The 12,952-nt window shown below is 49.2% G+C and overlaps 1 protein-coding gene across 1 annotated transcript in view; it reads left to right on the top strand.

Annotated features, from left to right (window-relative positions):
- LOC117095234 (aldehyde oxidase 2-like) overlaps positions 1-12,952 on the top strand; it is an 82,101-nt gene that overhangs the window by 23,358 nt on the left and 45,791 nt on the right. Inside the window, 8 exon segments of the mRNA XM_033232021.1 lie at positions 607-700; positions 2,183-2,292; positions 4,062-4,246; positions 5,858-6,053; positions 8,112-8,204; positions 9,246-9,415; positions 10,638-10,752; positions 11,689-11,811. Coding sequence (XP_033087912.1) covers positions 607-700; positions 2,183-2,292; positions 4,062-4,246; positions 5,858-6,053; positions 8,112-8,204; positions 9,246-9,415; positions 10,638-10,752; positions 11,689-11,811 — 1,086 coding nt within the window.

Raw genomic sequence — 12,952 nt, 5'->3', positions numbered from 1 at the left:
GAGTGAGGGCTCCCAAAAAAGAGTGAAAGGGCAATTCTCTGTCCAACTGTGTGGATGCCTCAGAACACTGACACAGCCCATGTGAAGTCTTTTTCAGAAGCCCACGAGAGATGAGGCTGTGCACCAAGGCAAGATGGCACCTGTGTGGCCAACACCATGGCCATCTTCACTGTGGCCAGGGCTGAGTGGGGTGGCTCAGAATAGGCCACTGAGCCTCCCTGCTTGAATCTGAATCCCAGGCCTGCTCCTTCCTAGCTGGAGACATTGGTCAAGTTTCATAATTTCTCTGTGCTTCAGTGTCTTCATCTGTAAAATAGGGATAATGACACCCACCTCACTGGTTGTGTGTCAGGGGTTAGACAGCGTGTGGAACACACCGGGGTTAGGTAAGTGCTAGGCACCCTTGAGTCCTCTTCCCATCCAAAGAAGCCAGTGGGAGGGGCCCTCCCTGACAAGCTGAACCCATGCCCTCTGCAAAAGAGAGAAAGACTGAACTGGCTGAGATTCCTCTTGACCCTTTCATGGCCACTAAGAAGACCATGGGCAGGTGCCTTCGGGGTAGAGAAGCGGAGAGATAGAATGGCTGAGCTGTAACTCTCTCCTTAGTCCGTAGGGGGCCATGTGATAAGCCGGCATTGCAGTTCGGACCTGAATCCAGTTCTTGCTGTGAGCAATGCTACCCTCAATCTGATTTCAGCAGGTAAGCTGCCTCCGAACGCTCTGAACAGCACCCGGAGATCTTTTGTCTTTTTTATTTATTCTTTTAAGGAATTGCTTTAAGTCAGAGCCCAAGTGTCTGGTTCTCAATTCACCATGGGGTGCCCAGCTCATGAGGGTGGGTGCACTGATCCAAAAGGCAGTTGGTGTTTCCTTCTGACACCACACACACACAACCTGGAGCCACACACTCAGGTAGCTCACGTTCACCCACGTGTCTTGCTTGATCAGTAAACACCAGAGGTGATGTGCAGAGGCTAAGCTGAGGGTGAGGTTGCAGTGTGCACCCTCCCTATGGGCCAAGGGACTGCTCCCTGCTACCCCGTCCTCATCATGGGCTCCCTCCGCCAACACACCGTCCGAGGCCCCCACACAGTGCCCTCAACGTTGTCTCCCCACCCTGCAGTTGTTGTGTAAGAAGCTGCAAGGCTGGTGAGGACACACAGTGGACGTCCACACAGGTCATGGTGGGCCCCTGGGAAGGGGTGGCCGTGATGGATTTTAACTGCTAGCTGAGAGGAATGTTCCTTTGGAGTGGCTGCCCACTAAACCTCCCTTTCATCTCCCCAAGCGCCCAGCACACTCACACTGCCCCCAGCTGCCCCCGCCCCCAGATACTAATACCCAGTTGACTGGATGCAACTACATGCCAGACTGTGCTGGGGCGTTGGTCGTTACCATTGCCTGAAGGTCTGCTTTCCCAGCTCAGCTAGAGTCATCTCCATCCGGAGCACAGCCCCAGCTCCAGTGAAGGTGGTAGATCAGCTTGCTGGCCCAGCAGCAGGGAGGGGCCAGGCAGAAATCAACCGTGGGAGCCTCCTTCGGGGCACCCTGCCTCCTAACGAGCATACCTCCATTCCAACCAGCACAGTGCTCACTGTGCCAGGGATCAAACGCATGTCACAGTCCCCAGGCCGTGGTTTGACCTCCTCACTGCACTCCTGTGGGCCAGAGGGCACAGCTGTGGTCACCAGGAGGGGGTAACTGGGCTAGAAGGAGGTTTCAGAATTTTTCACTTTGTTTTTAAAGGTGTACGTGTCTGTCTCAAGAGCTGACAACAGCAGGAAGAACAAAAGGCAAAGTCAGTGGCTTGAACTGAATTGAATAGTTAAAAGTGAAAACAAACTGTGTGTTGGCTTCAAGTTGTTCGCTTAACAAGGGTTCGTAAGTGACCATAAGCTCTGAACAGGTTCTGTGTAGTTAACCACAGGCCCAGTGAGCCTTCGAGGCAGAAGAGACCCCAGTTCACATAGCACATATGCTGATGAGAGAATAGTAATGTCACAACGGTGCCACCGCCTGAGACCCCATGATGGGACCCTGTGACTTTGCCGTGGACTCAGACCTCAGCCTTGCTCTCTGTAGAGGAAGCTGGCCTTTCCTTCTCCACTGCTGACATTTAAAAAAATAGAATAATCTTGCTCTCCTTGTTGTGACTGTGCAGAAATATCATTCTCTTCCACAGAAGGTACGCGGCAGATTCCTCTAAATGAACATTTTCTTGCTGAGTTGGCAAGTGCAGACCTTAAGCCAGAGGAAATTTTGGAATCTGTGCATATCCCGCACTCTCAAAAGGTCAGAATTCCGCTGGTTGCTTTTGAGGGTGGTTTTTCCTTTTTCATAACTGAGTCCAGTCATCTTTAGAAATCTAAAAACAGATGGAAAGAAAATAACTCTGCCCTGCAAACCTGTTTCCTGTCCAACTGCGGATTGGGCCAGCACCAAGGCTCTCCGACAGCCAAGAGCAGGCAGCTCTGGGTGTGGATGTGGGGCTGTTGCTCTAGCTGCAGGGTGGAGCCTGCTGAGGGCCTGTGGTCACACCACCACGCCCCTCATGGCCACGAGTTCAAGCTCTCAGGCTGTGGAATGGAGCGTCTCTAACTGACCCACAGCGAGATGGGGGCTAGGGCTCACTGTCCCACACCCCACTCTAGCCAATAGTTCATGGGCGCAGGAGGGCCTCTAGATGTTTGCTAACTCAGAATCCCTGCGGCTGATGTGGCCACCCAGCCAGCTATGGGGTTGACCTTCTGTCCTCACTGCCTGCTCCCTGTGCCTCTGCTAAAGCTGTACCTGAAACCAAGAGGATAGTCTTCCCAGAGAGAGGCAATGCAACACACACCCACACACACCCTAGCTCAGCCTCCGAAGTCCTGGAGAGGAGCAGCCAAGACTCTGGGGCACCAGGATGATGAGGATGGCCCACTCCGCATCTGGGGCCTTCTGCTACAGTAGCAGTAGTGTTCTTCTACAGGAGCATTGGTCGTTACCATTGGCTGAAGGTCTCTGCTTTCCCAGCTCAGCCAGAGCCATCTCCACCTGGAGCACAGCCCGGCTCCAGCCAGGGCAATAGATCAGCTTGCCGGCCCAGCAGCAGGGAGGGACCAGGCAGAGATCAACAGTGGGGGGCTCCTTTGGGGCACCCCTGCCTCCAACAACCATGCCTACATTCCAACCAGCACAGCTCTGACTGTGTCAGGTGTCTTGTTAGATTGTGTCTGTGTGATTAATTAGTAGCTCCAAAAGCCGGGGGGGCAGCCTGGTTATGGAGGAAGTCATAAGTTATGCTTTCAGCCATGTGTGATCTGCATTAGTTTTTCCTTTGGAATGGAAACTTCAAAATGTGTTCCCATTTAAATTCATGAAAAGGCAGCAGACGGAAAAATAAGCCCACTCAAACATGTGCACCCTTGGTGGCAGCACAGACGGAAATGCACAAAGGGGCACAGGCCATCTTCGTGGACCCCACCTTGGCTCACCAAAGGTCATGGCACCAAGGGGTCAGCTGGGGCAGCCATCACCTCTTGACTCTTCCTCCTGACACAAGATTCCCTAGCCACTGTTGGAAAGCTTTGCTCGGCTCCCTTTTGTGCTTTACCAAGTGGAAAAGTGAACATTTCTACAAGCCAAGCAATGTGGTGGGTCTCCTTTGTGCTTTTAGCAAATCACCTTTAAAAGCCCCTGCATTAGGAGGGTTCCTCCACCCTCATGAGGAAAAGGCATCTGAAAACTGGAGGGAATGGCCCCTCGCAATGCCAGCACATGGATGGGTGTCCAGGAGTAAGTTCCCACAGCAACCCGTGCAGAGGCATCCTGGCCTCTGAGGGAGAGTGCGCAGTGATCCCTGTTCCTTGAGGGTGTCCAAGGCCTTGAGAATGGGACTTGGGGAGGACCCTATTCTCACTTTGAACGAGAAGGCAGCCAAGGTGTCCTCTAATTGTGCCAACTGTCTTTGGTGTCTTGTTAGATTGCGTCTAAGTGATTAATTAGTGGCAACAAGACGCATAAACCTCGTTCTTAGTTTTGACATATCAGATAACCCCAAATGGTTTTTGTCTCCACAGTGGGAATTTGTGTCCGCCTTCCGACAGGCTCAGTGCCAGCAGAACGCCTTGCCCCACGTGAATGCTGGCATGCGAGTCCTTCTCAAAGAAGGCACAGACAGCATTGAGGACCTTAGCATCGCCAATGGAGGAGTGGGGGCTGCCACCATCAGTGCACACAGATCCTGCCAGCTGCTCCTCGGGAGGTAAGCCAAGAGCCCCCACCCTGAGGGGGAAGCTTGCTGTTAAATAAAACAAGTGGAGATCTGTCTCTGGCAAGCATCAGTAAAGCCCTGGGAAGGTGGAAACTCTTACATGAAAATCACTGCTTGTTCTTTCTGTCATTTTACTGAATGAATTAAACCTTATTTGAATTTGATTAATTGGATGCCACTCTTTGGATGAGGTATACAACAAAAATGACCTGGCCTGAATTCAGCCAGCAGGTGATTTTTTCCCATCTGTGCTCATTCTCTTATATAGATCAAGAGCCTAGTCGTCCTGGTGCCATGGCTTATGCCTATAATCCCAGCAATGTGGGAGGCCAAGGCAGGAGGATTGCTTGAGCTTGGGAGTCCAAAACTAGCCAGGACAACAAAACGAGACCCCATCTCTACTATATATATATGTTTTTTTTTTTTTTTTTGAGGCGGAGTCTCGCTCTGTCGCCCGGACTGGAGTGCAGTGGCCAGATCTTAGCTCACTGCAAGCTCCGCCTCCCGGGTTTCCGCCATTCTCCTGCCTCAGCCTCCCGAGTAGCTGGGACTACAGGCGCCCGCCACCTCGCCCGGCTAGTTTTTGTATTTTTAGTAGAGACGGGGTTTCACCGTATTAGCCAGGATGGTCTCGATCTCCTGACCTCGTGATCCGCCCGTCTCGGCCTCCCAAAGTGCTGGGATTACAGGCTTGAGCCACCGCGCCCGGCCTGTTTTTTTTTTTTTAATTAGCTGGGAAGGTGGCATGCACCTGTAGTCCCAACTCCTCAGAAGGCTGAGACAAGAGGATCACTTGAGCCCTGGAGGTTGAGGCTGCAGTGAGTAGCAATCATGCCACTACACTCCAACCTAGGTGACAGAGCAAGACTGTGTTTCAAAAAAAAAAAGAAAGTCTAGCAAACCCACACTGGGCAGTGTCCAAGCAGCACTAAGGCTCCCACCATTACATGCACTCTATTTCTTCCTCAGTGAAGTCAGTCTCCAAGTCTGAGTCCTGTTCAGTTCACAATGGAATCGGCCCTAGTGGTCTATTTTGTTGTTGTTTTTGAGATGAAGTCTCACTCTGGCACCCAGGCTAGAGTGCAGTGGTGCAATCTCAGCTTCACTGCAACCTCCGCCTCCTGGATTCAAGTGATTATCATGCTCAGCCTCCCAAGTAGCTGGAATTACAGGTGTGCACCACCACACCCAGCTAATTTTTGTGTTTTTAGTAGAGATGGGGTTTCACCATATTGCCCAGTCTGGTCCCAAACTACTGGGCTCAAACAATCCAGCCGCCTCGGCCTCCTGAAGTGCTGGGATTACAGGCATGAGCCATCATGCCCAGTCTGCTCTGCTTATTTAATAGTTGGTTCTAGCATGTCTGGCTCTGGAACGTGCTCATGTTCAAGTTGCAATGGAAGAGGTCCCATTCTCACCCTGCCATGACCCTTGGGCCACTCGATGCAGCCTCCCCAGGCCTTGGTTTCCCTAAGCAGCTTGATTAGGTGATTTCTGAGTTTCCAGAGGTAACTCTGGGGTCTCTAAAAGGTCACTATCCCACATCACGCCATGCTAGAAACTGCCCTCTAACCAATTCCTTCCTGCCTCTGACCCTCCCAGGCGCTGGAATGAGTTGATGCTGGATGAGGCTTGCAGGCTGCTTCTGGATGAAGTCTCGCTCCCAGGCTCAGCCCCAGGTGGCCGGGTGGAATTCAAGAGGACCCTAGTCGTCAGCTTCCTCTTCAAATTCTACCTAGAGGTTCTGCAGGAACTGAAGAAGCTGGTGAAGCTGTTCTCTGTGCCTGTGGGTGCTCTGGTGTATTCGCTGGCCGGGGCTGCTGAAACAAAGTAGCATAGCCTGCCTGGCCTGAACAATACAAACATGTTCCCTCACAGTTCTGGAGGCTGGAAGTCCTCAACCAAGGCGTCAGCAGGCCTGGCTCCCTCTGAGGGCTGTGCAGGGGACTCTGCCCCTGCCTCTCCTCTAGCTCCTCCTGGTTTGCTGGCAATCTTGGGCACTCCTTGGCTTCTAGAAGCATTACCCTGATCTCTGTCTTCACATGAAGTTCTCCTGTGGGTACCTCTGTGTCCAAATTTCCGCTTCTCACAAGGGCATCAGTCATATGGGATTAGGGCCCATCTTAAGTACCTCATTTTAACTTGATTACCTTTGCAGTAAAGGCCCTGCCTTATTTGGATAAGGCCACATTCTGAAGAACTGGGGCTGGAGTGCTGGGAATTCAACACAGATATTTAGAACAGACACAGTTTGACCCATAGCATCTGGCTCTTATGTGTTCCTTGCACCCATAAGCTCACAGCTTTCCCATCACTTTGGCAAACTGTCTTGTGCACAGCCTGTGCCATTACCTGTCACCTGCACTGAGTCAGGCCTTGTCGGTTCCCAGCTAGCCCTCCTCCTGGGATCCAGCCCTGAGGGGCTACCTGAGGCTCATGATGCCAGACTCTCTGCAGTCCGCAAATGTTGACTGCGTGCCCTGAACACTGAAACACGCAGTCCGTGATGTCCGTGCTGCCAGTGTGCAGTTTTTTTCTTTTAAAATCACCTTCATTGAAGTGTAATTTACACATCATAAAATGCACCTATTTAAATTCAGCACATGTTGACCAATGTTTATATCTATGTAGCTACCACCTCAAATTTTTCAATATCCCAAAAAGTATCCTATGCCCCCTTGTGTCACCATCTTGCCCCTGACCCAGGCAACCACTAATCACTTTGCTGGCACTAGAGATTCATTTTGTCTCTTCTATAATTTTATTATCAACCTAAAACATAAAATAAAATTTTATTTTTCAAAACAACCAAAACTGCCCAGGCATGGTGGCTCACACCTGTAATCCCAGCACTTTGGGAGGCCAAGGCAGGCTTGGGCACAGTAGTTAGAGACCAGTCTGGGCAACCTGAGGAAACCCCATCTTTACAAGAAATGGAAAAATTAGCTGGCCATGCTGGCACATATCTGTAGATGCAGCTACTTGGAGGCTGAGTTGGAAGGATCTCTTGAGCCTGGGAGGTCAAGCCTGCAGTGAGCCGTGTTTGTACCACTGCACTCCAGCCTGGGCAACAGAGCAAGAGCCTGTACAAAAAAAAAAAAAAAAAAACAGACCAAACCTGATGCGCATGCTAATGTTTAAATAGCTTTCCAGATTTTTCTGATTGTAAACTTTTGGAATAGGCTAAGCAAAGCAAAACATATTATCTCTCTCTTTCTTTCTCTCTCTCCTTCTCTCTCTCTCCACCCCTCCCCTGACCATGATTACAACTCTCACCCTACCTTGCACTCCCTGTTCCCCAACCACAGCTAACCCCAATAGCCCACTGTTCTAAGGTATCTGATTTTCACAGACTCGGATGAAGACCCTCATCAACCACACTCAACAGGATAATCCTTGCTGCCATTTAATTTCTGAATCAAGACACCTGACAAATTTCAGTGACACCCAGAGCAGCCTCCCTACCGCTACCGCTCTCCTGGGAGAGTTGAGTTCCTGAGAAAAGCAATCTGGCTTTGAGTCCTTTTGTGTGCAATGGATGCCTGCTTATTCTGGGATGGCTTATCTAGCCATTTTCCTTGCTTCTCCTCCTGCCTCTGCCCCCGCTCTCTGGCAGGCCTCTCCCTCCTCAAGGTGGCTTGAGGATCAGATTCCAAGTTGTCATTCAGGGTCCTCATTATCTGGAGGGAGGAGGGAAACAAGAAACATTCATAAAACATGAAGCCGGGGCAGGTAGTATGGACCGTGGTTATGCATGCTATGCTGGATACATTAGCCAAGTCAGTTTCACGTAAACCAAAGCCCAGTTTGACCGTAGCTAACCAGCTTATCTTTATTGTTTTGAACCATTTTTCAGGACAGCCGTCATCATTCTGAAGTTTCAGACCAATTCCTAAGTGCTCTCGAAGATTTCCCAGTCACAATACCCCAGGGAGTCCAAACATACCAGGTCAGTGAGTTTGATTTAACTGAAACCTGCAAACTAGAGCTGTGCTGAGCGAACAAGCTTTTTCAGAGCTGTGGTTTCAGGTCTGACGTTCTAGTCATTGCCAGCACAATGGCTCTTTGCTTAGTCTGCGTCAGGGAGACGCTGGAATCCTGAGGTCAGGCCCAAGCTGTTGCTAGATGAACTCAAGGCTGAACCATCCAGCTAATCTACAGTCTAATCATTATAGTCTCTTCAAAGTGATATTCTTTGGGCATTTGTTTGATATTTACTCAGAAGAGCAGCCGAACCGGAAGGTTCAGCCCCTAGCTCTGATTGCAAATGTTTAATCTCCAGTCAGCAAACAAGAGCCCTGCAAGTAACTGAACTCACCCTTCTGGCAGGACAGTTTAGACATTATGGATTCTTGCTATAGCACAACCCCTCTCCCACCCCACCTCCACACACATGCACACACACACACACACACACACACAGAGCTTCCCTGAGAGGAGCTCCAGAATAAACACTATCTACACCTCCTTACAGCCTAGTGATGTTTTTATGCCACTCCAAAGGGCAGCCAGGACACCTTATTCTGGATCCGGGGGGACTCCGTTACATCCCCCAAACCCTGTGCCAGAGGCCCCAGTTAAGTCCATACCTGGGCTTCTGACATGGATTGTAGCGTCCCAGCTTGGGAACTGTATCACTTTAGGCCCCATCATCGGGAAGACAGTACCGCTGGACAGACTGATCACTGGAAAGGTGAGGAGGCAGGACAGCGAGACCCCTGAGAGCACCACCAGGGAAAAGAAGATGCCAGAAGGAGAAGCTGGGGTGCCCCTTCACCTACTTTGCCATTTATTGCCACATAACTGAAATGACAATTCACTCTTCCAGTGGCATCATTAATGTGTCACACTCATCATCTGGCCCACTCCAGTGTTTGTCACCCGAGGGTCACCATCCAATTTCTCAATCCTAGCTCAGGAGTGTTGGTGATAGGCCAGGCCACTTCTGACAAGTAAAGGCTTCTGAGGCAACTCTTGTCTTCCTCTGTAGAATGTGGATCCTCACCAGCCTCTCCAAGACCCAGTTGGACGCCCCATCATGCACCTGTCAGCTCTTAAACATGCCACTGGGGAAGCCATGTTTTGTGATGACATTCCCATGGTAGATAAAGAACTTTTCATGGCTTTGGTGACCAGTAGCAGGGCTCATGCAAAAATCATGTAAGTAAACGAAGAGCTTTCAAGAGCCTTTTAAAAGCATACCTGGGATCCCCTCAGAGGAATGTGCCCACGCTCCTGCCATGTCCTGAACCTAAAGAACCTAAAATGGAAAGAATAAAGAAAAGGTTGCCAGCTCCAGGAGGAAGGGAGAACATCTAGAAATGAGCATCCTGGAGAGAGAATAAAAATCACTGGCCGGGCTCAGTGGCTCACACCTGTAATCCCAACACTTTGAGAGGCCAAGGCAGGCAGATCACCCGAAGTCAGGAGTTCAAGACTAGCCTGGCCAACATGGTAAAACCCTGTCTCTACTAAAAACCCAAAAATTAGCTGGGCATGGTGGCATGTACCTGCAATCCCAGCTACTTGAGAGGCTGAGGCAGAAGAATCACTTGAGCTTGGGAAGCAGAGGTTGCAGTGAGCCAAGATCGAACTACTGCACTCCAGCCTGGGTGACAAAGTGAGACTCTGTCTCCAAAAAAAAAAAAAAAAATCACAGTTACAAGCCCTTTGTTTCCCTCCTAATCTCACAAAACCTCAGCTCCCTACTACAGCCTCAGACATGATTCAAAGGCACAAACCTGATAGCTGGTATTGAGGTGGTAGTGAAATACCCACTCCATGCCCAAGAATGAATGGCCCCTGTCCCAACCTTCAAGAACGCCCCTTGCCATAGCCACACTATCGCGTCTCCACCTCCGGTCCCCCAGTAGCTAAAGTGTTATCTCCTGGCCCAGTGGGAGTCTCTTGGACCCTACTCCTTGGCAGGTCTGTTCTGATTGGTCAGGAACTAAGCTGGATTTGTTGTCATATATTCCGATTTTCAACCATGCTCTATCCCTCCTTCACATGTGGGGCCCTCAAAGCTTGCTGATTTCTACTTTCTCTTTTTTCAATTTAGAGACAGAGTCTGGCTCTGTCATAAAGGTTGGAGGGCAGAGGCACCATCATAGCTCACTGCAGCCTTGAACTCCTGGGCTCAAGCCACCCTCCCACCTCAGCCTCCTGAGTAGCTGGGATTACTGGCATGTGCCACCGCCACACCTGGCTAATTTTTAAATAATTTTTTGTTGAGACAGAGTCTTGCTGTGTTGCCCAGGCTGGTCTCCAATTCCTGGCATCAAGTAATCTCTCCCTTCTTGGTCACCCAAAGTGCTAGGATTACAGGCATCTGCCACCCTGCCCAGAGTGATGTCTACTTCTTAAATATCTCTTTGTTTAGATCAATTGATGTGTCCAAGGCCGTTGAACTACCGGAAGTGGTTGATGTGATAACAGCTGAAGATATTCCAGGCACCAATGGTGCTGAAGGTGACAAACTGCTGGCTGTAGATGAGGTACGTCCAGGACATGCTCTCCTAGATGATTCTGTGTGGACAATCACCAAGGTACCCCTCCTGCCAGCTGTCCAGCTCCCAGCTCTTCCTGCCTTCGGGAGGTGGAAGCGCCGAGCCTTCTGGCGCCTCTTCACCCTGCCTTTCTTCAGCCCTACTAGTCTGGAAATAACATAGTAAAAGGAAATGTATTACAGAAAAGCAACAAGTCCTAGCTCTGCCACTGCATGCTCTTGAGTCCATATGAATTTTTAGGGACACAAGTCAGTCCACAACAGGAGCCACATTATACAAAAACTTTGTTTACCTTTAAACTCTAAAATATCATGAAGGCAACACGTGCCAACCAAGCTGGACAGAAGACATGGTAGATTCAGGTTACGGCCAATCTCACATCCACTCTGAGCCTCACATTCACTGAGTTACATGGCCAATGGAACTGTCTGTATTTTTTAAATTATTTTTTCTTTAAAAATATTTTTTAGCCAAGCGTGGTGGCTCACACCTGTAATCCCAGCACTTTGGGAGGCTGAGGAGGATGGATCACTTGAGTCCAGGATTTCGAGACCAGCCTGGCCAACATGATGAAACCCCATCTCTACTAAAAACACAAAAATTAGCCGGGAGTGGTGGCACACACCTGTAATCCCAGCTACTCAGGAAGATGAGGCAAGAGAATCATTTGAACCTGAGAGGCAGAGGCTGCAGTGAGCCAAGATGGCACCACTGCACTCCAGCCTGGGCAACAGAACGAGACTCTGTCTCAAAAAATATATATAATTTTTTTCATTTTTAGCCAAGCAGATGTAGTCAAATGTGACTCCAATGTGGCTACTATTGCTAAGTGGGGACATCTAAGACACCAGCCACTGCTAAGGTTGAGCTAAGCCTATTCCCACCCAGAATTCTGTATCTGCTTCAGGTGTGTACTTTCCACAGGTAAACTGTGTGGGCCAGATCATCTGTGCTGTGGTTGCTGAGACAGATGTACAGGCAAAACGAGCAACTGAAAAGATAGAGATCACCTATGAAGATCTGGAACCTGTAATCTTCACCATTAAGGTAAACAGGGCTGGCCAGTCTCTCCCTAAGGTTGTAGAATTAAAAGTATCTTTGTAAAAATCTTAATGACAGATCTAATTTTTTTTTTTCTTGCCACTGGTTTGCTCTGGAAAAATCAACTTTCTTTGGAAAACATTACTTGTATGAGCTGAAATTATCTTTGGTTCCAAGGAATGGAAAAAACAGAAGTTTCTCACTTTCAAAAAGTCTAGAAGTGGGCAGCCCAGGGCTTATAAGGCATTCTGTGTGTTTAGGATCCAGCCTTCTTATATCTAGTCACTCCATCATGCATTGCTTCCGGGAGGGCACATTTGGTCCACAATAGCCACGGAAACTCTAGCCATTACATCCATATTCCAGACAGCTGAGAGAATCAGGTGATGAAGAAGGGTGTGCCCCCTCCCTTTAAGGACACTTCCAGTCCTTAAAAGGAGGCATGTACATGGCACATGCCTTCCTCCATCTCTTTGTTTGGAACCTGGTCGCGTGCCACACTTAACTGTAAGGGGAGCTGGGAAATGTGGATTTTATTCCAGGTTGCCAGATAACCACTACAGATCGGAGACTCTATGAGTTGAGGAGGAAGGTGAGGATGCATACTGGGAACAGTAATGTTTTGAAGGTGGAGCCCAAATGCGGTGGAACTTTCATGGTGGAATTCCACAGAAACTTCACTCTCGTTTCTGAGTCTACATAATGATATTCAAATGGTATTTCAGGGAAGATAACGGAGTGAGGACAGACAATTCAGGTGTGGACTGGGGTTTGCAGGTTCTGACTCAGTGAGGGACAGGTTCAGAGTCATTGACTTGAGAAAAGCTTACTTGTTTGTGTGCTTGTGACAGAACATCAAATGTGTCCAGAGGCTTTTGTGAACCACTGGGACATTTTAAAACATAACTAAACAGTACAAATTGCTCAATATTTAAAGTGTTTTAAAAAAAATGTTTCTTGATCTTCCTAAACCAAATCAACTTTGTTCTAAATTCCCATTTGCCAAGTTTGCAAGAAATCCAGGCGATTTTTCTTGGCTCATTCCTCTTCCTTGGGTTGAACGAGGATCCTAATAAGGGTTTTTAAAATTTCCCTTCTAACCCCACTTTCCTCAAGGGGGAAATAGCACCCAGAGGACACACCCATG

The sequence above is a fragment of the Trachypithecus francoisi genome, unplaced genomic scaffold (assembly GCF_009764315.1).
Source record: "Trachypithecus francoisi isolate TF-2019V2 unplaced genomic scaffold, Tfra_2.0 Lachesis_group13, whole genome shotgun sequence".
In the NCBI taxonomy this organism is placed as follows: Eukaryota; Metazoa; Chordata; class Mammalia; order Primates; family Cercopithecidae; genus Trachypithecus; species Trachypithecus francoisi.
The sequence above is the reverse complement of the archived record's forward strand: the minus strand, read 5'-3'. Positions and strand labels throughout refer to the sequence as shown.